Source organism: Salmo trutta, chromosome 39 (assembly GCF_901001165.1).
Source record: "Salmo trutta chromosome 39, fSalTru1.1, whole genome shotgun sequence".
Lineage (NCBI taxonomy): Eukaryota > Metazoa > Chordata > Actinopteri > Salmoniformes > Salmonidae > Salmo > Salmo trutta.
Window position 1 is genome coordinate 637406 of NC_042995.1, and position 26484 is coordinate 663889.

At 43.9% G+C, this 26484-nt stretch overlaps 2 protein-coding genes across 5 annotated transcripts; one reads left to right on the top strand and one right to left on the bottom strand.

The window, feature by feature from the left end:
* Positions 1–39: 39 nt before the first annotated feature.
* Positions 40–3360, top strand: LOC115179747 (protein N-lysine methyltransferase METTL21A). The gene is made up of 3 exons (XM_029741466.1): positions 40–290; positions 504–615; positions 2687–3360. The coding sequence occupies exons 1-3, from the start codon at positions 144–146 to the stop codon at positions 3085–3087; spliced, it is 660 nt and encodes a 219-aa protein (XP_029597326.1). The 5' UTR covers positions 40–143; the 3' UTR covers positions 3088–3360.
* A 5-nt stretch (positions 3361–3365) lies between these two features.
* LOC115179746 (cyclic AMP-responsive element-binding protein 1-like) lies at positions 3366–14343 on the bottom strand. Of its 4 annotated transcripts, none has more exons than XM_029741462.1 (8): positions 14192–14343; positions 12576–12701; positions 11607–11753; positions 6870–6973; positions 6497–6642; positions 5933–6115; positions 5578–5734; positions 3366–5312 (listed from the first exon to the last, which is right to left on the bottom strand). In XM_029741462.1, exons 2-8 carry the CDS (start codon positions 12660–12662, stop codon positions 5168–5170), a joined length of 969 nt encoding a protein of 322 aa, XP_029597322.1. In that variant the 5' UTR covers positions 12663–12701; positions 14192–14343; the 3' UTR covers positions 3366–5167. The 4 variants fall into 4 exon arrangements, with proteins under 4 accessions (XP_029597322.1, XP_029597323.1, XP_029597321.1 ...); XM_029741463.1 differs by having other exon boundaries at positions 14048–14334; XM_029741461.1 differs by having other exon boundaries at positions 14039–14334.
* Between the last annotated feature and the right edge of the window lie 12141 nt (positions 14344–26484).

The window sequence follows — 26484 nt, forward strand, 5'->3', positions numbered from 1 at the left end:
TGACAAGTGTCAGCTCTACGATTTTATTATCGCGAGAATATAGATTTTTCCACTTCCTTATAAGAAATCGTTCAGCGCGGTATGAATTTCAATATAACTAAAAGTTATATATTATATTACATTTCCATGGTCTTCTTTTGACTATGGCGCTTGTACCATATGATGGGAATTATTTGCCCGTGCTCTCCAAACTACATAATTCGTCTGCCGAGTTCCATTTCGCTGACCACAATGTCAGACTAACCCAGGACTGGAATAAACTCGGAGTAGCTGCTGTCGTGTGGGATGCAGTGAGTGACCGACCATCGTTGGTGTACATGCTTTGCCGCATTCTGTAAAAATTCATGCCAATTTTAATTCCAATATGAACTATTCAATCATCTGTTGAATGACAGGTCGTCTTCTTGAGTGTGACAAAGATGTAGTCAACTATGGTACGATTGATTCTGCCACAATTTACTGATACTGTTCTCTCCTTACATCTGTTTTTCTTTCTCTGTCAGGCGGTAGTGATGTGTATGTACCTGGAGCTGGGGCAGGTCGAGCTGACGGGGAAGGTTGCCATCGAGCTGGGGGCAGGCACTGGACTGGTGGGCATCGTGGCAGCTCTTCTAGGTAAGAACTCACAGGAGAAACTGGTAGGAGACTTGCACTACAGGGCCAAACCAAGCTGAAGTGGGTTGGCCTGATTACTATATAGTTGAGCTGTGGGCTGGCCTGATTACTATATAGTTGAGCTGTGGGCTGGCCTGATTACTATATAGTTGAGCTGATGTGGGCTGGCCTGATTACTATATAGTTGAGCTGATGTGGGCTGGCCTGATTACTATATAGTTGAGCTGATGTGGGCTGGCCTGATTACTATATAGTTGAGCTGTGGGCTGGCCTGATTACTATATAGTTGAGCTGTGGGCTGGCCTGACTACTATATAGTTGAGCTGATGTGGGCTGGCCTGACTACTATATAGTTGAGCTGATGTGGCCTGGCCTGATTACTATATAGTTGAGCTGATGTGGCCTGGCCTGATTACTATATAGTTGAGCTGATGTGGCCTGGCCTGATTACTATATAGTTGAGCTGATGTGGCCTGGCCTGATTACTATATAGTTGAGCTGATGTGGGCTGGCCTGATTACTATATAGTTGAGCTGTGGGCTGGCCTGACTACTATATAGTTGAGCTGATGTGGGCTGGCCTGACTACTATATAGTTGAGCTGATGTGGGCTGGCCTGATTACTATATAGTTGAGCTGTGGGCTGGCCTGACTACTATATAGTTGAGCTGATGTGGGCTGGCCTGATTACTATATAGTTGAGCTGTGGGCTGGCCTGACTACTATATAGTTGAGCTGATGTGGGCTGGCCTGATTACTATATAGTTGAGCTGATGTGGCCTGGCCTGATTACTATATAGTTGAGCTGATGTGGCCTGGCCTGATTACTATATAGTTGAGCTGATGTGGCCTGGCCTGATTACTATATAGTTGAGCTGATGTGGCCTGGCCTGATTACTATATAGTTGAGCTGATGTGGGCTGGCCTGATTACTATATAGTTGAGCTGATGTGGCCTGGCCTGATTACTATATAGTTGAGCTGATGTGGGCTGGCCTGATTACTATATAGTTGAGCTGATGTGGCCTGGCCTGATTACTATATAGTTGAGCTGATGTGGGCTGGCCTGATTACTATATAGTTGAGCTGTGGGCTGGCCTGACTACTATATAGTTGAGCTGATGTGGCCTGGCCTGATTACTATATAGTTGAGCTGATGTGGGCTGGCCTGATTACTATATAGTTGAGCTGTGGGCTGGCCTGACTACTATATAGTTGAGCTGATGTGGGCTGGCCTGACTACTATATAGTTGAGCTGATGTGGGCTGGCCTGATTACTATATAGTTGAGCTGATGTGGGCTGGCCTGATTACTATATAGTTGAGCTGATGTGGGCTGGCCTGATTACTATATAGTTGAGCTGATGTGGGTTGGCCTGATTACTATATAGTTGAGCTGATGTGGGCTGGCCTGATTACTATATAGTTGAGCTGATGTGGGTTGGCCTGATTACTATATAGTTGAGCTGATGTGGGCTGGCCTGATTACTATATAGTTGAGCTGATGTGGGCTGGCCTGATTACTATATAGTTGAGCTGATGTGGGCTGGCCTGATTACTATATAGTTGAGCTGATGTGGGCTGGCCTGATTACTATATAGTTGAGCTGATGTGGGCTGGCCTGATTACTATATAGTTGAGCTGATGTGGGCTGGCCTGATTACTATATAGTTGAGCTGATGTGGGTTGGCCTGATTACTATATAGTTGAGCTGATGTGGGCTGGCCTGATTACTATATAGTTGAGCTGATGTGGGCTGGCCTGACTACTATATAGTTGAGCTGATGTGGGCTGGCTTGATTACTATATAGTTGAGCTGATGTGGGCTGGCCTGATTACTATATAGTTGAGCTGATGTGGGCTGGCCTGATTACTATATAGTTGAGCTGATGTGGGCTGGCCTGACTACTATATAGTTGCTGGAACCATTCTGGAAAGGACAATGTGAAAATAAACCATCAGAACCAGAACTGTTTGGGTTGGCCCTACAGCGTGGATCAGGCTCAACTGTTAGAACTACTAACTGTTAGTCACATTTTTACATGTGCTAACCGTGCAAGCCTTCTCTCCAAAGGTGCCAAAAAAGTGACCATCACAGACCGTGAGCCTGCCTTGGGCTTCCTTGCAGCCAATGTGAAAGAGAACATTCCCCCGGATCAGCTAGGAGCAGTGGAGGTCTCAGAACTGACCTGGGGCCAGGGATTGGAGCGCTATCCCACAGGAGGCTTTGACATAGTGCTGGGAGCAGACATTGTTTACCTGGAAGACACATTTCCATCATTACTGCAAACGATGGAACACCTCAGCTCAGAGAGTAGTGTAGTGCTACTGGCCTGCAAGATCCGCTACGAGCGAGACACTAACTTCCTGAGCATGCTGAAGCAGCGCTTCACAGTACACGAGGTGCACTATGACAAGGAAAGAGACATTCACATCTACAAGGCTGTGAAGCTTCCAGCAAGGAGAGATCTGTAGGAACCAGTGACTGATGGGGGATGTGAGGAGTTTGAATCACAGTGGATGGATCAATGTGCTGTCAATCATTGATGGTTCAGGGAGCTACTACTCATGAATGGACAGCCAGTGAGATGGTTCATGGAGGATGGTTTTGTTTCATGCAGGGTTGTGTCCAGTAGGGAGAAAATATGGAGCCACAACCCAGCTACTATGGGTGATTGAAATTAAGACATTTACAATCATCCTTTTTTGATTAAATGGATTTGAAAATAAATTAAGACATCTGAAAAATAATACCAGAAACACATTTATTAACAGCTGCCAAAAACAAATAGTAGAATCTGTAATATAATTGTTTTTGCTTTTTTCATACAAGTGAATGCTGACATTAAGAAATACAATGTTTACAAAATATGAACAAAAATGGCAAGTGCTTTAAAAATAAGATGCATATACGTTATTTATGACAGATGGCTACGTAAAAATAATACAATATGGCATTCTGTTATCCAATCAAACAGAAGACCAGGTTCAGTAAGCAAATGTTATGGAACATTGCTGATAGAAATATCGTGAATAGAGCTGACATGAATCCTTATTTTACATGTCAGAAAGGCATGTCTGTTCTACAAAACAGTTCTAGCTGAATTTTTTTAATCTGTTCCACATTGTTGTGAGCTGCTGAACGCGCCCCTGGTGTAATCCCACGTTTGTTGACTGAGTTGTCAGTCTAAATGTCAGCGATGGATCCCAAAATCCAGGTCTACGACGTCACTGCAGACCCAAGCAAACGATCCCTTTTAACTACATGATAGAAAATGCTTCTTCCATTGTCCTATCAGAAGTGTTTGAGGCACAACAGATGAAAAAGTGTGATTGTGGGGCTAATCCTAACTTTCACTCTACAATCCCATTGATGTCAATGCATGATGATTAAGTTAAGTGGAAGTTAGGATATCCTCCAATATGATTATGCCTTACGCCTGTTCAGGCCATGGAGAAACAAACACACACTGCCTCAGACATCGTATACATTACATGAATGCCTAAAAGCACACTATACAACACCCATAGTCTACCCTTCAGTCATATTTCACAACTCCTCCTGTCAGCTGCGTGGTAGCTCAGTTTACATTAGCACAACTCTTTAAAAGGTACTCAGCGAAATGACTTTGCCCCGAGCAGCACCGGAGATGAGCGAGATGCAACACTTTGCTCTCACACAGTATCGCTTCACGTTGTAGTGGTAGCCACGGCACCAAAACAACAGAGAAGTTGAGCTTCTCGCTTTAACGCTCTTAGTTGTTGTGGAAATTGACCCACTACGCTGTTTACATTCTGCATCTACGTCATATCGCTGAGGTTACCTGTAATGCCTGTTAGTTGATGCAGACAATCCACCCACAATCCATCTCTTACCCCAAAACAGCCACCAGATGTGTTTTCCCGACTTAGCAATGCTGAATAACAAAAAAGTTTGCAAGCAGAAAAATTCAATACATGATAACCCAACTCAAGGATAATACATTTCATCTGACAGTGGTTGGGATCTACAGTCCACATAAAGTGTTAGTAAGTAACAGAAGAGTTAAAGCAATCAGCCTAAATACTGAATAGTGTAGCACTCAAAAAAATGAAAATTTTTCCAAAATAATTTTCAACGTGTGTTGCCAGGTGACGGTCCAAACTCAATAGTTGTATAGGGTAGTTCATGGTGGGCAGAGGGGTCCTAGTCCTCCACAGCTGGTGTTCTCCTGGTATCTGACATCTTGAGACTGGGGACTACTGGTTAGTTATCAGCAGTGGTGTCGTGGATATACACGATACCTACCACTGTAAGATTCCACTAGGGGCTCCATTCTATTGGTGGAGAAACAGTGTGTGCTCCACCTCATCCTTTTAGGGTACTCATGATGGAAGGTACTCATGTCATCCTTTTAAGAGGTACCTATGAGGCCATCCTTTTTAGGGGTACTCATGAGGTCATCCTAGGTCCTATAGACTGGTAGAGCTTTTTAAAAAGAAAAAGATAGAAATGGGGGAGGGTGCTGCTAGATGCATGGCTCTGTGGTGAGTCTCTGTACATGGGGGTGGGACACTACTCTGATTTGTGGCAGTACAAGTCTTTAAGTGACTTCAGTTCCTCGATGAGGGTTTTGTTTTGGTTCTCCAGAACGGCCACACGGTTCTCCAGACACTTGACGTACTCCTTCTTCTTCCGGCGACACTCCCGGGCCGCCTCCCTGTCACACACAGGTATGGACAGTCAGTACTGTATGTCCGCCTCAGCGAAGCAAATCTTAACACGATCATCATGTTACTCATCTTTTCACTTAGCATTACCTCAGCTTTATTATGTAGGTATAGAAATAGGAGTTCCATATCAACAACCTGCTAAATGTACACCTACATTATAGGTCTACCATTCCACCCAACAGCCTTCATTAAAGTGATCAACATAACCCTAGCTAACAGTGCTACAGTATCTATACCCTCTACTCCACCTACCTGTTCTTCATCAGTCTGACCTCCCTCTTACGGGTGACTACAACCTCTGGGCCTTCCTGGCCGGACAGGGCGGGAGAGGAGGCCATCACCATCCCAGGAGTCATGCTGCTGGTGTTGGCGGTACGGATCTGGTAGGTCTGCACTTCTCCAGAGGCAGCTGGGAAACGGAAGGGATCGTAGCGTTACGTGTTGGTGTTTACGTCAAGAAATTGTGGACATACAGGAGTTGTTTGTGTTGTGTGACTGCATATGCAGGAAAGAGGTTCTGTTTAGAATGTACGAGCAGAACAACTGACCCCGTAAGAACTAAAACTTGATTGAGGCTGGGGCCTCCCATGGTCCAAGACTTTCTCACCTTGCATTACCACCTGGTTGCTGGGCACCAGGATTTGCTGTCCATCGGAGGTCTGGGCATACTGCAGGATGGTGGTGCCCTGCTGGGCGCCCGCCGCGTTGGTCATGGTCAGGGTCTGCATCCCCTGCATGCCATCTGTACCGTTATTGGCCAGTTGGATGGCGCCGCCCTGGGTGATGGTGACTGCAGAGGAGGAGGCGGGGTTAATGGATGATGGACAGGTTAGGAACATTGCAACGGTCTGCTCGGTCATGTTCAGCAAGGCAAACTATAGCGAAATGTTTTGAAACAGAAAATTAACATTGTCATTATTGGACATGTTCAGGTAGAACCTTCGTTTCATTCAACATTTCTCCCTACTGAACATGACCCTATTTCCACTATAGTCATTGACCATACACTACTCATCAAATATAAAGTAAGTAAGCCAACTAAGCTTGTCCAAACCAGAACAAGCAGGCAGTCTTCACATATGTCCATGATGAAACTGGAGTACGGGTGAAGTACCCCCCCCCCCCCCCCGGAGCGATAAAACTGAGGATGGAATAGGGAGGGGTTACGTACTGTACTGGCCGCTGGCCGTCTGATAGATGGGGCATGATGTGGGCATGGCAACGGTGGTGATGGCAGGGGTCGAGTCGTCCTCCGATTTCTCCTCCTCGATCGGCGGGACCGCAGACACGTCAGACGACAGGTCGTTCAGGATCTTCCTGCAAGGTATAACAAACACAATCCCAATCAATGTCTCGGACTCTCAGTCAACAACGTGTCATGAGATTTCATTCACAGCCCAATCAGATCCAAAATGACACCCAATCTGCATAAAAAAAAGAATCCCAATTTGGCAACACTGAGTCAACATGACAGTCATGTTGCGATTGGGATTCTTTTCCTGCCACCCTGAGGCTGTGACAGTGGCCCTGTGGAGGAGCGGTACCTGTAGGAAGGACGTCTGGACAGAATCTCCCTCCTCTTCTGAGAGTCTGTCACACTGTCCACCGACTCCTGGGAGTCCTGGGAATCCTCTGCAACTGTTGAAATCTGACAGGGTCAAACAAGAGTTGCAGTTTATAAGGTGTCCAATCAAAAACAATTTTTTTTGACCAATGGGTAAAATAATATAATCCATTCAAAATATTTTACCCTTGTAGGATGGTCAGAATTAGGGTGACTAAATCAATCGAGGCCAGAGAAGAAAAAAAGCGGCAAATCTGGAAAATCACTTTCCTGTTGAACTGGTCTTTCTTCTAGAATCCAAAGGACATGAAACAATAGAGGTAAGATGGATATCCACTTTTCATATTAGAGGTCGACCGACTATGATTTTTCGACGCCGATACCGATTATTGGAGGACCAAAAGGCCGATACCGATTAATCGGACGATTTTTATTTGTAATAATGACAATTACAACAATACTGAATGAACACTTATTTTAACTTAATATAATACATCAATAAAATCAATTTAGCCTCAAATAAATAATGAAACATGTTCAATTTGGTTTAAAAAATGCAAAAGCAAGGTGTTGGAGAAGAAAGTAAAAGTGCAATATGTGCCATGTAAGAAAGCTAACGTGCCTTGCTCAGAACATGAGAACATATTTACATTTACGTCATTTAGCAGACGCTCTTATCCAGAGCGACTTACATATGAAAGCTGATGGTTCCTTCCTCGCTTCTACCTGGGCTCGAACCAGGAACACATCGACAACAGCCACCCTCGAAGCAGCGTTATCCATGCAGAGCAAGGGGAACAACTACTCCAAGTCTCAGAGCGAGTGACGTTTGAAACGCCATTAGCGCGCACCCCGCTAACTAGCTAGCCATTTCAAAATCGGTTACACCAGCCTAATCTCGGGAGCTGATAGGCTTGAAGTCATAAACAGCGCAATGCTTGAAGCATTGCGAAGAGCTGCTGGCAAAACGCACGAAAGTGCTGTTTGAATGAACGCTTACGAGCCTGCTGGTGCCTACCACCGCTCAGTCAGACTGCTCTATCAAATCATAGACTTAATTATAACATAATAACACACAGAAATACGAGCCTTAGGTCATTAATATGGTCGAATCCGGAAACTATCATCTCGAAAACGAAACGTTTATTCTTTCAGTGAAATACGGAACCGTTCCGTATTTTATCTAACGGGTGGCATCCATAAGTCTAAATATTCCTGTTACATTGCACAACCTTCAATGTTATGTCATAACTACGTAAAATTCTGGCAAATTAGTTCGCAACGAGCCAGGCGGCCCAAACTGTTGCATACACCCTGGTGTATGCAACAAGTGACACAATTTCACCTGGTTAATATTGCCTGCTAACCTGGATTTCTTTTAGCTATATATGCAGGTTTAAAAATATATACGTCTGTGTATTGATTTTAAGAAAGGCATTGATGTTTATGGTTAGGTACAGTCGTGCAACGATTGTGCTTTTTTCGCAAATGCTCTTTTGTTAAATCATCCCCCGTTTGGCGAAGTTGGCTGTCTTTGTTAGGAAGAAATAGTCTTCACACAAAAAAGCACAGGTGGCCCAAACTGCTGCATATACCCTGACTCTGTTGCAAAAGAAGTGACACAATTTTCCCTGTTAAAATAAATTCATGTTAGCAGGCAACATTAACTAAATATGCAGGTTTAAAAATACTGCTCAAAAAAATAAAGGGAACACAAACAACACAATGTAACTCCAAGTCAATCACACTTCTGTGAAATCAAACTGTCCACTTAGGAAGCAACACTGATTGACAATAAATTTCACATGCTGTTGTGCAAATGGAATAGACAACAGGTGGAAATTATAGGCAATTAGCAAGACACCCCCAATAAAGGAGTGGTTCTGCAGGTGGGGACCACAGACCACTTCTCAGTTCCTATGCTTCCTGGCTGATGTTTTGGTCACTTTTGAATGCTGGCGGTGCTTTCACTCTAGTGGTAGCATGAGACGGAGTCTACAACCCACACAAGTGGCTCAGGTAGTGCACCTCGTCCAGGATGGCACATCAATGCGAGCTGTGGCAAGAAGGTTTGCTGTGTCTGTCAGCGTAGTGTCCAGAGCATGGAGGCGCTACCAGGAGACAGGCCAGTACATCAGGAGACGTGGAGGAGGCCGTAGGAGGGCAACAACCCAGCAGCAGGACCGCTACCTCCTCCTTTGTGCAAGGAGGAGCAGGAGGAGCACTGCCAAAGCCCTGCAAAATGACCTCCAGCAGGCCACAAATGGGCATGTGTCTACTCAAACGGTCAGAAACAGACTCCATGAGGGTGGTATGAGGGCCCGACGTCCACAGGTGGGGGTTGTGCTTACAGCCCAACACCGTGCAGGACGTTTGGCATTTGCCAGAAAACACCAAGATTGGCAAATAAGCCACTGGCGCCCTGTGCTCTTCACAGATGAAAGCAGGTTCACACTGAGCACGTGACAGACGTGACAGAGTCTGGAGACGCCGTGGAGAACGTTCTGCTGCCTGCAACATCCTCCAGCATGACCGGTTTGGCGGTGGGTCAGTCATGGTGTGGGGTGGCATTTCTTTGGGGGGGCCGCACAGCCCTCCATGTGCTCGCCAGAGGTAGCCTGACTGCCATTAGGTACCGAGATGAGATCCTCAGACCCCTTGTGAGACCATATACTGGTGCGGTTGGCCCTGGGTTCCTCCTAATGCAAGACAATGCTAGACCTCATGTGGCTGGAGTGTGTCAGCAGTTCCTGCAAGAGGAAGGCATTGATGCTATGGACTGGCCCGCCCGTTCCCCAGACCTGAATCCAATTGAGCACATCTGGGACATCATGTCTCGCTCCATCCACCAACGCCACGTTGCACCACAGACTGTCCAGGAGTTGGCGGATGCTTTAGTCCAGGTCTAGGAGGAGATCCCTCAGGAGACCATCCGCCACCTCATCAGGAGCATGCCCAGGCGTTGTAGGGAGGTCATACAGGCCACACACACTACTGAGCCTCATTTTGACTTGTTTTAAGGACATTACATCAAAGTTGGATCAGCCTGTAGTGTGGTTTTCTACTTTAATTTTGAGTGTGACTCCAAATCCAGACCTCCATGGGTTGATAAATTGGATTTCCATTGATTATTTTTGTGTGATTTTGTTGTCAGCACATTCAACTATGTAAAGAAAAAAGTATTTAATAAGATTATTTATTTCATTCAGATCTAGGATGTGTTGTTTAAGTGTTCCCTTTATTTTTTTGAGCAGTATATATACTTGTGTATTGATTTTAAGAAAGACATTGATGTTTATGGTTAGGAACACGTTGGAGCAACGACAGTCCTTTATCACGAATGCGCACCGCATCGATTATATGCAATGCAGGACAGGCTAGATAAACTAGTAATATCATCAACCATGTGTAGTTAACTAGTGATTATGATTGATTGATTGTTTTTTTATAAGGTAAGTTTAATGCTAGCTAGCAACTTACCTTGGCTTCTTACTACATTCGCGTAACAGGCAGGCTCCTCGTGGAGTGCAATGTAAGGCAGGTGGTTAGAGCGTTGGACTAGTTAATCATAAGGTTGCAAGATTGAATCCCCGAGCTGACAAGATAAAAATCTGTCGTTCTGCCCCTGAACAAGGCAGTTAACCCACTGTTCCTAGGCTGTCATTGAAAATAACAATGCGTTCTTAACTGACTTGCCTAGTTAAATAAAGATGTAAAAAAAATAAAACATCTAAATACCGATGTTCGATTGTTATGAAAACTTGAAATCGGCCCTAATTAAATCGGTCGACCTCTATGTCATATTCTTTCAAAATTCCTGTAATTTCCCCAAGATATCTCACAAAAACAAGCGTACCTCTGAAATGTCAGAGCAATAAGCATATACCCCAATTTGTTTTTTACCAAAGCCTTTTACATTTATTTCAGCTCGTGCCATGCTAATTTAGCTTTTTGCGACCCACAGAAACAACTTTGACCACAAAATGTAAAATTCTCAAAAGTCATTACAGGAAACTTGCACCGCTATGTGAACAGAGCTTGGTGCTTATTATCAGATGTATTAGGTTCTGAAATTCAACTTTTTAAATATGTTAATGATATGTTAGCGAAAGACCCAACTGAACGATTCAGAACATGAAGAATCATACTTGTCTTGGTAAAATAGATTTTATAACATAAGTCTAATAAAAAGCATAGCTGGCACACACCCAGAAAAAAATATTTTGTGTGGAGGTGCTGACTAATGGCGAATAACTATAGGCTATGAAAATAGAGAGTCAGACACTAGTATATATAACTCCCAGTAATTCATTTTTTGGCATCACTGTGCCTTCTTTATTTTGACCCAATAAATTACAGGGATATAACATGAAGTGAAATTTCATCACCAAAGCACGTGGACACCCTACAGTTTATTGGAAATGCAGTAATACCTATACAACATCCAATAATGTTCCATTGATTTGTTATATTACTGTATGTGACCCACACCAACCCTCAAATAGCTGCCATCTGAGAGATTCTCTGCTATAGATTAGATCAGTTCATTAGTCACATGCACAGGGTCACATGTAATTGAAGGGTACAGTGAAATTATTAAAACTCCAACAGTGCAGGTCAAATATACCTGTTGCTGCCTACTACCAAGGCCTATTGCATGTACCTTCCTATGTATATCACAATAGACTACTGTTATGGAGGGAGGAATGGGGCTCACCTGAACAGTCTGCACTTGAGGCGACTGGATGACTGAGGGCTGGGCGGCCTGGATGACCCCGTGGACCTGAACCGTCTGACCGTTGGGTAGCTGCACCAGGGTGACTGTGGGGCCGCTGGAGGAGACCTGTCCTGCTGCCATAGACACCTGCAGCAGAGACGCAGATTTAGAAACGGCTTATGAATGTGGGCTGTACATGCACGTTCCAGGGCCCGGTTTCCAAAAAGCATATTAAGGCCAAGTTAATTTTAGCACAATAGGATCCTATGGCTCTAACGATGGACTTAGCCTTAAGATGCTTTTGGGAAACCGGTCCATCTTTTTAACCTTTATTTAACTAGGCAAGTCAGTTAAGAACAAATTCTTATTTACAATGACGGCCTACCCCAGCCAAACCCTAACCCGGACGACGCTGGGCCAATTGTGCGCCGCCCTATGGGACTCCCAATCATGTCCGGTTGTGATACAGCCTGGAATCGAATCAGGGTCTGTAGCGACGCCTCTAGCACTGAGATGCAGTGCCTTAGACCGCTGCGCCACTCAGGAGCCCAAAATCCACATAATGGTTACAATCAAAGACCATGAATAGAAGTGATTGATTATTCTTCATGTCAGAGAACAGTTCTGCTCTTCCACATAACATATTTATTTCTGAACATTCTACAATGTTGTGCCCTGCTGAACGCAGCCCACATATGGAGGCTCCCTACACGCATAGGCTGCATTTACACAGGCAGCCCGATTCTGAGCTTTCTTTTGACCAATTATATCTGCTCTAAAAAGATATGACGTGATTGGTCAAGACAAATTGGTGGGGAAAACATCAGAATTGGGCTGCCAGTGTAAACGCAGCCATACAGACTCATACATGTACACAAGAAGTAGGGCCTCGTAAAGAATTTTCACCAGAGGATCAATAAAGTTACATTTGATTCAAAGTGTCTGGCAACGTTGATGAGGGTACTGTACCTGGGCCAGTGTGATCTGCTGGGCCTCAGACTCAGAAACAGCTGTGTCACCACCCTGCTGTGTATCGGCTCCCGCTTCCATGGTCATTTAGTTGGCTGGATTGGCGGGTGGAGAACTCTGGAGAGCCTGTGAATGTACGTTTTTACACAAAATGTCAAATATTGGTATGGGTGTGGATTTAATTCAGGGCTCTCCAACCATGGTTCTGGAGAGATAAAGTTGTGTAGGTTCACGCCAATCCTGTTCCTGGAGAGATACCATCCTGTAGGTTTTCGCTCCAACCCCAGTTGTAACTAACCTGATTCAGTTTATCAACCAGCTAACTATTAGAATCAGGTGCATTAGATTACAGTTGGAGCTAAAACCTTCAGGACAATAGCTCTCCAGGATGAAGGTTGGTGAGAAACCCTACAGGATGGTAGCTCTCCAGGAACAGGGTTGGAGAGCCCTGATTAAGTGATGTTATGCACTGATTATGTGATGTTTCAGGTCGTGGCTTTTGTGCCCCTGTCTATTCATACCAGACCAGGTTTGTTTAAGTGATTGTAGGCTACACCAGACATGCAGTATTACATGTGACTATCTGAAAAGTATGAGAGATACTATCCCAAACCATAAGTAACGTTCCTAAGGTAAAAATGTGTTCTTCATTGAGTGTGTTGCTCAATGTTTATCTAATTCCAACATTGCATGAACGTAATGATTTTATGACAACACTAGTTTTAAAAGAGCATTTTCAATTTACAGTATAATATGCAGTACATCATTTCCTAACACGATATCCTGTTATTGCCGCCTTTTTCCAAGTAGTTAGCTAGCAAAAGTATATAGCATTGTTAGCTACAAAGATAACAGTAGCTAGCTGACACTTGCCTAGCTATACTAATAGACAAGAAAAATAAATTAAAAAAATCAACCAAATGGTACGAAATGTATCCATGTTCACATTGTTGCTCGATATATTAAAGCTTTGTGGTAGCTAGCTAATATCGACAACATGGCTAACTAGCTATAGCTGCTAGCGTAAATATACAAATGTGTTCCATGCGGTAAAAATCAAGAGTATTTATTAGCTTAATCAATTATTTTGCATCTGGTTAATTCAACGTTGGCTAGCTATGACACTTGAATTGATGTCTTTATCTAAGTTTGCTAATGTAGTATGCTTATTCAAGACAACCACGCTGTGTTTGCAGACTGACTATCTTGCAAGCTAACGTTAGCTAGTTCTTTGGGAGGGAAATGTCTGTAGCTAAGCCAGATATACTTGGGCTGGGCTAACATTCTATACCGCTAGTTAGCTTAGCAAGTTAGGCATTCGAACCTACATTTTTTTTGTGGTTGCCAGCTGGCTATGTAACTAGATGGCCAAACTAGGTCTGCTAGCCAACATGCTGATGCTATAATTACTGTGGTTGCAATCTTTACTCGAGGACTCAAGCCTCACTCCCAATTTTCAGTACCATTCTCACATAGCTGGCTGGCTAGCTTTGTAGACTGACTCAACATCGTGTGGCTCTGCAACACCGCCGCCATGATCTCTTTGTTTGATTTGGAGCGATTTCTCCAACACACCAGGGCTTTCTTCTATCCCTCTCTCCGCATCGGATGCTTACCCGACACAGACTCGCTTCGTCACTCCCGGGTCCTCCGAGCTCCACTTTTATTCAGACCGACACGTAAGAGACCGCGTCAGGCTACACCTCTGTCGCGTCACCGAGATGAACAACAACACGGAGAACGAGGGAGACGACGAAAATCAGTTCTATCGACAGGGCTCGAATTCGAACGGAAAATGACGAAATGCACACGAAGAATACCGACAAGTACGAACATTGGCGGAAGTGTACGAATGTAGGCCTACATAAAAGTGCGCATGTGCGACATGTGTCAGCCGAGAACATGAACAGTTGTCAATCAAAGACGTCTTATAAACAGAAACTAGAACATCTTTGTTATATATTAGGAAACATGAGCAGTAAGTATGCTAAAAACAGCATTGTATTGCCAGTAGAACTGATTCTAAAATCTCAAATAGACTATTTTGTACATACTTGTCACCAGTGATAAATCAAGAGGTATATTCCAAATGTTCCCTAACCAATTTGCTCATGGGCTAGATATATTTTAGATTTTTTTGTGAGGGATACATTTTTGTGAGGCTGTTGGAAATGATGAACCAAAGACTGTGCTTTACCATATGATTCCAAAGGAAGGGGAACCAGCTTCTTAGCCCAGATGGGGGTGAGATTTCCCTAAAAACTTACCACTTCTTTTTATTTTATATATATTTTGTATTTCACCTTTATTTACTGGGTAGGCTAGTTGAGAACAAGTTCTCATTTACAACTGGGACCTGGCCGATATAAAGCAAAGCAGTGCGACACAAACAACAACACAGAGTTACACATGGAATAAACAAACATACAGTCAATAATACAATAGAAAAAGTCTATATACAGTGTGTGTAAATGAGGTAGGATAAGGGAGGTAAGGCAATAAATAGGCCATAGTGGCAAAATAATTACAATATAGCAATTAAACACTGGAGTGATAGATGTGCAGAAGATGAATGTGCAAGTAGAGATACTGGGGTGCAAAGGAGCAAAATAAATAACAGTATGGGGATGAGGTAGATTGGATGGGCTATTTACAGATGAGTTATGTACAGGTGCAGTGATCTGTGAGCTGCTCTGACAGCTGGTGCTTAAAGCTAGTGAGGGAGATATGAGTCTCCAGCTTCAGTGATTTTTGCAGTTCGTTCCAGTCATTGGCAGCAGAGAACTGGAAGGAAAGGCGGCCAAAGGAGGAATTGGCTTTGGGGGTGACCAGTGAAATATACCTGCTGGAGCGCGTGCTACGGGTGGGTGCGGCTATGTTGACCAGTGAGCTGAGATAAGTCGGGGCTTTACCTAGCAAAGACTTATAGATGACCTGGAGCCAGTGGGTTTGGTGACGAATATAAAGTGAGGGCCAGCCAACGAGAGCATACAGGTCGCAGTGGTGGGTAGTATATGGGGCTTTGGTGACAAAACGGATGGCACTGTGATAGACTGCATCTAATTTGCTGAGTAGAGTGTTGGAGGCTATTTTGTAAATGACATCGCCAAAGTCAAGGATTGGTAGGATAGTTAGCTTTACGAGGGTATGTTTGGCAGCATGAGTGTGTCAGGGGTTCACCTAGGGGTCATGATAGGGGCTGTACCAAATGTTTGATGTATTATAATAATTGATTATGCTTATGTTGTATTAATAGAAGGGGAGGGGTTATAAGACCCCTCCCTCCTTACATTTATAGGGTCCCAGACTACAGATTAACAATATATATACATTCATTATAAAGGTTTAATGTTGTTCCACAGTCTTTTATCATCTCTGCCTCTTATAAAGAAACTGTCTGAGAAATGTGTGACTGTGAAGACAGAACTCTGCAGGGGAGTGTAAGAGATAAGAGACTAGTCAGACATTCCAATATAAATCAACTTGGACATTTACTGCTAAGCTTTTAGATAACAATAAAAGTCTTGTTTACATAGCTGTGTAGGCATGGATTTGGTCTCATGAGTATAAGGTAATGACGTAGGCAGTTACATCACAGGGGGTTGACTACAAGGATGATAAAAACTACTTGGGACCTTTTCTTTGATGCAGAATTTACTCGGAAACATGCGTGCTATGTTCCTGTTGTCAACTTCTGTCTGCAATTGCATTAATAAAGGTTTTTGAATGATTTAATTAAAGATGTTGTCAGAATGCTAATTTCACCAATGAGGCAATGATTGACAAGGAGCAAGGAACGAACCCCAACAGGTGAAGGATGCTTTGTTGCGAAATAGGAAGTCGATTCTAGATTTATTTTTGGATTGGAGATGCTTAATGTGAGTCTGAAATGAGAGTTTACAGTCTAACCAGACACCTAGGTATTTGTAGTAGTCCACATATTCTAAATCAGAACCGTCCAGAGTAGTGATGCTGGACGGGTGGGCAGGTGTGGGCATCGATTGGTTGAAGAGCATGCATTTAGTTTTGCCTGCGTTTAAGAGCAGTTGGAGGCCACGGAAGGAGAGTTGTATGGCATTGAAGCTCGTCTGGAGGTTGGTTAACACAGTGTCCAAAGAAGGGCCAGAAGTATACCGAATGGTGTTGTCTCCGTAGAGGTGGATCAGAGAATCACCAGCAGCAAGAGCGACATCATTGATGTATACAGAGAAGAGTCGGCCCAATAATTGAACCCTGTGGCACCCCCATAGAGACTGCCAGAGGTCTGGACAAAAGGCCCTCTGATTTGACACACTGAACTCTGTCTGAGAAGTAGTTGGTGAACCAGGCGAGGCAGTCATTTGAGAAACCAAGGCTGTTGAGTCTGCCGATAAGAATGTGGTGATTGACAGAGTCGAAAGCCTTGGCCAGGTCCATGAATACAGCTGCCCATATTGTCTCTTATCGATGGCGGTTATGATATCGTTTAAGACCTTGAGCGTGGCTGAGGTGCACCCATGACCAGCTCGGAAATAAGATTGCATAGCGGAGAAGGTACGGTGGGATTCGAAATGGTCGGTGATCTGTTTGTTATCTTGGCTTTCGAAGACCTTAGAAAGGCAGGGTAGGATAGATATAGGTCTGTAGCAGTTTGGGTCTGGAGTGTCTCCCCTTTGAAGAAGGGGATGACCGCGGCAGCTTTCCAGTCTTTGGGGATCTCAGACGATACGAAAGAGAGGTTGAACAGGCTGGTAATTGGGGTTGCAACAATTTTGGCGGATAATTTTAGAGAGGGTCCAGATTGTCTAGCCCAGCTGATTTGTAGGGGTCCAGATTTTGCAGCTCTTTCAGAACATCAACTATCTGGATTTGGGTGAAGGAGAAATGGGGGAGGCTTGGGCAAGTTGCCGTGGGGGGTGCAGGGTTGTTGACCGGGGTAAGGGTAGCCAGGTGGAAAGCATGGCCAGCCATAGAAAAATGCTTATTGAAATTCTCAATTATCGTGGATTTATCGGTGGTGACAGTGTTTCCTAGGCTCAGTGCAGTGGGCAGCTGGGAGGAGGTGCTCTTATTCTCCATGGACTTTACAGTGTCCCAGAACTTTTTGGAGTTTGTGCTACAGGATGCACATTTCTGTTTGAAAAAGCTAGCCTTTGCTTTCCTAACTGCCTGTGTATATTGTTTCCTAACTTCCCTGAAAAGTTGCATATCGCGGTGGCTACAGGATGTTTTTGTGCTGGTCAAGGGCAGTCAAGTCTGGAGAGAACCAAGGGCTATATCTGTTCTTGGTTCAACATTTTTTGAATGGGGCATGCTTATTTAAGATGGAGAGGAAAGCACTTTTAAAGAATAACCAGGCATCCTCTACTGACAGAATGAGGTCAATATCCTTCTGGGATACCTGGGCCAAGTTGGTTAGAAAGGCCTGCTCACTGAAGTGTTTTAGGGAGCGTTTGACAGTGATGAGGCGTGGTCGTTTGACCGCAGACCCATTACTGATGCAGGCAATGAGGCAGTGATCGCTGAGATCCTGGTTGAAGACAGCAGAGGTGTATTTGGAGGGCAGGTTGGTTAGGATGACATATATGAGGGTGCTATACAGCTACAACCGGAAGTAACTTTTTCATTGCAGGTTAAGAGAACGTACGCAGCAGGTTAGGATAATTAACATAGCAGGTTAGGAGAATTAGGTTAAGGTTAGGACTTTTCATCCTAAGCTGCTACGAGAAGTCACTTCCGGTCGTAGCTATATCGAAGGGGCGTGTTTTTAGGGAGTCCCAGGTGGGGGCAGTAGAACACTGTCTGTGAGCATGCTGTATAGATCTGCTGCCACCCTCAAGCTGCAAATCAGAAATAGGAAGCTTCTACAATCTGGGCACTGTTGGAATACATACAAAAATACATGCTTCCATCTTCCCTTTTGAAAGAAAGGGATAGGTTTTGATTAAGGTCTCTACTAAAGCAATACCCGATATAGTGTTATTGTAATTATTGGCTAGGTACTTTCACTTATCTAATCTATGATTAGTGATCACGTTGAGGGAGAAAGGAGGCATGTTTTGGTATTCCAACAGAGAAAACCCTGATCTTGTATTGTGGGAAATGCTGTGCTGGGGTTATTGAGTTTCTGTTCATTTTATAATGCTCAAGATGCCCATTTCATTTGCTTTATCTGTCTAGTATTCCTCTCCAACTTACACAAGCCATAAAAAAACACCCCTTTATTGCAGACACAAAATTATCTGTGTTATAAAATAAATGAACCCTCAGCTTTGGCAGCTGGTGCAAATCCTAAGGGAAACTTACACTTCAAACCAATTTATGACAATCATCTTTATTAGCTTTAAAACATTTTTTTTTTAATAGATCGAACCATATAGTCTATACACCCCCACACGCATTCAGTAAACAGTGACTGACCTTGAGCTGGCAGTGAGTGGAAGACTGGAGTGTTTCTCCGACGAGCCCCCCACTGTGCAACTCCTCCAGGAGGGCGTGTTTGTGTTCGTGTGAACTCCCTCTAGCCTTCACTCCAACACTCAGCAATACTGTATCCTTCAGCATGAAGCCAGTCTGCTCTTTTTATCTGTGCTGTTAGAGACTTTGCCTACTGTGCAAAGTACACTCATTGTAAAAAGAGGAGCCTACAGGAAATGAAACATTTACCTTAAAAATAACTTGACTTTTTATTGTTTGGATGATGCTTAAAATCTTAAATCCATAAATTGTTGTCAAATTTTCCACATTCGCTTAATTTGGAACACACTCACACACACAAACATGTGTGCATGCTTTACCTAATAACGCTACAAGAATGCAGAGGAGAAATGACCACAACCACCTAGCTCTTGAGGTAGGCCTAACAGCCATAGCCTGCTACACCTGAGAAGAGTCAAGACAGAGGTGGTGGGAGAAAAAGACAGTCGCTGATCTATTTTTACTGCAGAGAGACAGAGGGAGAGGTGGTGAGATGGCGACAGAGTCCTACATAATGCATGAAGGCCAGGCGGCCCCACAGTGCAGCAGCACTGCCATGTCTTCATCCACCAACCCACCAGCTCTCCTACTGCACATCCAGCTGGCTACCATCTCCTACTGCACATCCAGCTGGCTACCACCTCCTACTGCACATCCATGTGGCTACCACCTCCTACTGCACATCCAGGTGGCTACCATCTCCTACTGCACATCCAGGTGGCTACCACCTCCTACTGCACATCCAGGTGGCTACCATCTCCTACTGCACATCCAGGTGGCTACCATCTCCTACTGCACAGCCAGGTGGCTACCATCTCCTACTGCACAGTCAGGTGGCTACCATCTCCTACGGCACATCCAGGTGGCTACCATCTCCTACTGCACATCCAGTGTCTCCCTACCCCTCCTGCTCCAATAGTTTGTGTCGGGGGGCTAGGGTCAGTCTGTTTTATCTGGAGTATTTCTCCTGTCTTATCTGGTGTCCTGTGCGAATTGAATTATGCTCCCTCTAATTCTCTCTCCCTCCCTTCCCTCCCTGAGGACCTGAGCCCTAGGACCATGCCTCAGGACTACCTGGCCTGATGACTCCTTGCTGTCCCCAGTCCACCTGGTCGTGCTGCTGCTCCAGTTTCAACAGTTCTGCCTGCGGCTATGGAACCCTGACCTGTTCACCGGACGTGCTACCTGTCCCAGACCTGCTGTTTTCGACTCTCTTTCTCTACCGCACCTGCTGTCACTAAGTCTGAATCATCGGCTATGAAAAGCCAACTGACATTTACTCCTTAGGTGCTGACCTGTTGCACCCTCTACAACTACTGTGATTATTATTTGACCCTGCTGGTCATCTATGAACGTTTGAACATCTTGTCCATGTACTATTATAATATCCACCCGGCACATCCAGAAGAGGACTGGCTACCCTTCAGAGCTTGGTTCCTCTCTAGGTTTCTTCCTAGGTTCCTGCCTTTCTAGGGAGTTTTTCCTAGCCACCGTGTTTCTACATCTGCATTGCTTGCTGTTTGGGGTTTTAGGCTGGGCTTCTGTACAGGACTTTGTGACATCGGCTGATGTAAAAAGGGCTTTATAAATACATTTGATTGATAAACCGCTGTGAAATATCTTTTCAATAACCAAAAATATTGTATTTTCAGCTGTTTAAACCTGGTGTACAAAACCAAAAGTCAAAACAAAACTTATGAAAGGGAAGCATAGAAATAGTGCAGATAAAACAGATCTATCGCTTATTAGACTTGCTGTCAATGAGAATGATAGATCTAGAACTCACATTTCTATGTGAATTTAGTCAGATCGCCCAAAAAGTGACATATTGCAGGTTTAAAGCAGCAGAATGAGGAGGGCTGGCGAGGGGCGTCGGAGAGCCAGGTGGAGACTAATCAAACATTGATGAGGACCACGCTCAGAATTCACCGGGATGATTACGCTTTAATTACCGAGGGCCACGTTGACATATTCCCAATGACTGGATATATCTAAGGGCTCCCGTTGCCCCGTGCGGGGCACAGAATAATCCATTGGAGTCGGTGATGAAATCCAAAGCTGTGAGGTGAGGAGGATGACCATCTCACAGACTTCCTAAGCGGGGGGTCACAGACAGGCAAAATCCACCCTTCTAGCAAAGCAACCACTGAATAGACTACTGATACTCAATACAATGCGAATGCCAAGAAGTTTATTCTTGTACGTATGTTTGTTGCATGTTTTTAATGCAATACATTTATTAGACAGCTCATTCATGTACATCATCCTTTTCAATAATGCTATCTTTATTTTCCCTACAGGCCTAATGGTACTTTTCACCAGCGAATCATCTCGGCACCAGACACCAGTGTCAGAGCATAATGAACACCAGACACCAGTGTCAGAACATAATGAACACCAGACACCAGTGTCAGAGAATAATGAAAACCAGACACCAGTGTCAGAACATAATGAACACCAGACACCAGTGTCAGAGCATAATGAACACCAGACACCAGTGTCAGAGCATAATGAACACCAGACACCAGTGTCAGAACATAATGAACACCAGACACCAGTGTCAGAACATAATGAACACCAGACACCAGTGTCAGAACATAACGAACACCAGACACCAGTGTCAGAGCATAACGAACACCAGACACCAGTGTCAGAGCATAATGAACACCAGACACCAGTGTCAGAGCATAATGAACACCAGACACCAGTGTCAGAACATAATGAACACCAGACACCAGTGTCAGAGCATAATGAACACCAGACACCAGTGTCAGAGCATAATGAACACCAAACACCAGTGTCAGACCATAATGAACACCATACACCAGTGTCAGAGCATAATGAACACCAGACACCAGTGTCAGAACAAAATGAACACCAGACACCAGTGTCAGATCATAATGAACACCAGACACCAGTGTCAGACCATAATGAACACCAGACACCAGTGTCAGATCATTATGAACACCAGACACCAGTGTCAGACCATAATGAACACCAGACACCAGTGTCAGATCATTATGAACACCAGACACCAGTGTCAGGACATAATAAAGCTGGAACATGGAAGGAGCAACAGGGAGGGGAAATCTCAACTCCACCTCCCACTTGGTAGGCAGATCAACACTGCCAGATGTGACAATAATGTCCCCTAAACCGCTGGCGCTGCCAACATCCTGCAGACACCTGGCACCGCTCAATGATTGTTCTGTTGCACAGCCAATAGGGTTTGTATCAGGGCAGTTAAACAATTGTTTTGTTTTTACCAGGGATGTCTTTGTAGATTTGTAGTGTATTATTTTACTCTTTCTCTAGCTTGTCTCTACCACAGTCACACTACTCATTCTGATCATTCAGAATTTCCCACAGTGCACATTGCCGACTTCTATAGCTGCATCCCAAATGGCATCCTTTCCCCCCAAAGTAGTGCACTATGTGGGGAATAGTTACATTTGTCACGTAGATGTTTAAGCTGCCTTTTCTCAGTGGCTGAGAACTGTGATTAGGCAGCCTGTTTTGAATCGATGTCAACATTTCCAATACAGTCCTGGGGTGTTGGTGTGTTGAATAGTCCGGTCTAGACCGAGGATGAGTCACACACGAGCCAAAATGCCCGCAGGTAAGGAACGACTGGGAGAGGTAAACACTAGCTGGCCAGCTTTTTTTCCCTGTCACATTTTATACAGCCAGGCAGACAGACAAGTGAAAAGGAAGAACACACACCTAGGTCCATGTGAAAAACACTTCTTCATCAATTAAACACTTCTTCAATCGACTCATCACATCGATCAAACTAGGAAATATTCATATCATGTAGCCTATTGACCAATCTGAATAACGTCCCTGGTCTGGTGTTCTGGGGTTAAGGTGGACATTACCTGAAGTACAGCCCTGACATCAGACTGACTGCTCGCTTCGGACAATGTTATGCTATAGCCATCTTCTTTACAAGAACACCAAAGCATTAGGGACACGAAGTAATGTAGCTACACTACCGTTCAAAAGTTTAGGGTCACTTAGAAATGTCCTTGTTTTCCATGAAAACATACATGAAATGATTTGCAAAATGAATAGGACATATAGTCAAGATGTTGACAATGTTATAAATAATGATTTTTTTAATTGAAATAATAATTGTGTCCTTCAAACTTTGCTTTTGTCAAAGAATCCTCCATTTGCAGCATTTACAGCCTTGCAGACCTTTTGGCATTCTAGTTGTCAATTTGTTGAGGAAATCTGAAGAGATTTCACCCCATGCTTCATCAAGCACCTCCCACAAGTTGGATTGGCTTGATGGGCACTTCTTACGTACCATACAATCAAGCTGCTCCCACAACAGCTCAATAGCGTTGAGATCCGGTGACTGTGCTGGCCACTCCTTTATAGACAGAATACCAGCTGACTGCTTCTTCCCTAAATAGTTCTTGCATAGTTTGGAGCTGTGCTTTGGGTCATTGTCCTGCTGTAGGAGGAAATTGGTTCCAACTAAGCGCCGTCCACAGGGTATGGCATGGCGTTGCAAAATGGAGTGATAGCCTTCCTTCTTCAAGATCCCTTTTACCCTGTACAAATCTCCCACTTTACCACCACCAAAGCACCCCCAGACCATCACATTGCCTCCACCATGCTTGACAGATGGCATCAAGCACTCCTCCGGCATCTTTTTATTTTTTCTGCGTCTCACGAATGGTCTTCTGTGTGATCTGAACACCTCAAACTTAGACCTTTTTTCCAATCTTTCTCTGTCCAGTGTCTGTGTTCTTTTGCCCTTCTTAATTTTTTATTTTTATTGGCCAGTCTGAGATATGGCTTTTTCAATGCAACTATGCCTAGAAGGCCAGCATCCTGGAGTCGCCTCTTCATTGTTGACATTGAGACTGGTGTTTTGCGGATACTATTTAATGAAGCTGCCAGTTGAGGACTTGTGAGCACCTGTTTCTCAAACTAGACACTCTAATGTACTTGTCCTCTTGCTCAGTTGTGCACCGGGGCCTCCCACCTCTTTCTATTCTGGTTAGAGCCAGTTTGCGCTGTTATGTGAAGGGAGTAGTACACAGCGTTGTACAAAATCTTCAGTTTCTTGGCAATTTCTTGCATGGAATAGCCTTCATTTCTCAGAACAAGAATAGACATGAGTTTCAGAAGAAAGGTCTTTGTTTCTGGCCATTTTGAGCCTGTAAGGCTGATGCTCCAGATACTCAATTAGTCTAAAGAAGGCCAGTTTTATTGCTTCTTTAATCAGGAAAACAGTTTTCAGCTGTGCTAACATAATTACAAAAGGGTTTTTAATGATCAATTAGCCTTTTAAAATGATAAACTTGGATTAACTAACACAACGTGCCATTGGAACACAGGAGTGATGGTGGCTGATAATGGGCCTATGTACGCCTATGTAGATATTCCATAAACAAATCTGCCGTTTCCAGCTACAATAGTCATTTACAACATGAACAATGTCTACACTGTATTTCTGATCAATTTGATGTTGTTTTAATGGACACAAAAAATGTGCTTTTCTTTCAAAAACAAGGACATTTCTAAGTGACCCCAAACTTTTGAATGGTAGTGTACGTATAGATAATGCATTTCTGCCAATTAGGAAGATCCAGCTTCGAATTCAATACGCTGGAGATGGAATCCACCTCTTTTTCTCTCCATGCCTCGATGCATTAGCTTGTTTCCCCAAGCTGCCAGACACCATTAGAGAACTGCAGAAGGACTGCAGGGTAAACTGGGTGGTGAAAAACACTTCTTTGGAAGCTTCTGTGCTTGTCATTGAGGATCTGACTGTTCTGTTCTGTGAGGCAGGGAGGGAATATGTGTGTTTGTGGGAAAATGACATTGATGCATTCTCAACTGGAACAAACTGTTTTATCTCACGGGTTGTCTTGTCCAGCCCGGGGAAATGTTTGGTACGTCTTGGGATATCTCACACATCTACAGGGCCTAGTGAAAGTCTACACACCCCTTGCACCTTGTCTTCACATTTTGGGGGATTTTATTTTGTTCCTACAGATCTACACAACCTACTCCAGATTTTATTTAGAAATTATTATTTTTATTTGTATTTTTTTACCCCTTTTTCTCCCCAATTTCGGGATATATAATTGGTAGTTAGTCTTGTCCCATCGTATAACTCCCCTACGGACTTGAGAGAGGTGAAGGTTGAGAGCCATGCGTCCTCCGAATAACGACCCCGCCGAACCGCACTGCTTCTTAACACACTGATCGCTTAACCCGGAAGCCAGCTGCACCAGTCGAAGCCAACACCGCTGGCGGCCGAAGTCAGAGTGCATGCCCCTGGCTTGAATAAGATTCTACCAACCTCTTATGGAAACATACAGCCATTGTTTTTGTCAAAACTGCTCAAGCTCATTGCATTTGGTTGGGAGTCATTGATGGAAGCAATATTCAGATTTTGTCTAAGATTTTCAAGCAAATTTAAGTCAGGATTGAGACCTGACCACTCAGGAACACTCAACACCTCTTGGATACATGTGTGTTGACATAAGAGTTGTACAAGGTTGGTAGAATCTTATTCAGTATGATCCACAGCTGTAATGGCTGCCAAAGGTGCTTCCACCAAGTATTAAGTCTGGAGTATGAAGACATATGCAATCCGAGACGAGTGGTGCAGCGGTCTAAGGCACTGCATCTCAGTGCTAGAGGCATCACTACAGACCCTGGTTCGATTCCAGGCTGTATCACAAATGGCTGTGATTGGGAGACCCAAAGGGCAGTGCACAATTGGCCCAGATTCATTAGGGTTTGGCCGGGGTAGGCCATCATTGTAAATAACAATTTGTTATTAACTGACTTGCCTCGTCAAATAAAAATACATTTTATTTTAATGTGTATTAATTAGGAACATTTTCTATAAGTTTCTTTCACTTTGGAAATGTGGAGTAGGTTGTGCAGATCTGTAGGAAAAACGTCAATTTTAATCCCTTTTTAGATGTAATTTTAAGGCAGCAGAATGTGAAAGGGATGTGTAGACTTTCACTAGAGACTGTATGTATCTTTTCCCCTCTTTTTTTTAACAAACACACTCCCATTCCCATTTCATCACTAGGAATCTTATGACATGATAGGGGTATCCCTGAATATTAAAAACTACTCATGGGATATGAGGGACGGTGGGTGAAAAATGACTCTCTCATTTCTAATTTCATAACCTGTCCGATAGATTGATCTAGTGTAGGTACAATGGGCAGTAGGTACGAGGGGGGCGGGGTGATTGTCTGTAATTACACATAGAGGAACATTAAGTCTGACAGATACATGGAGGCTGCTTGATGAGGGTGCCCATTTCAATTAAGGACATTAAATGAGAAAACCTTATAGAGTAGTTCCCTGCCAGACATAAGCAGAATTAATACACTGCACAGGCTCATTAACTAGAATATTAATTGCACCCTAATTAACCATTTAGTTATTTGAGTACCCTTTTATC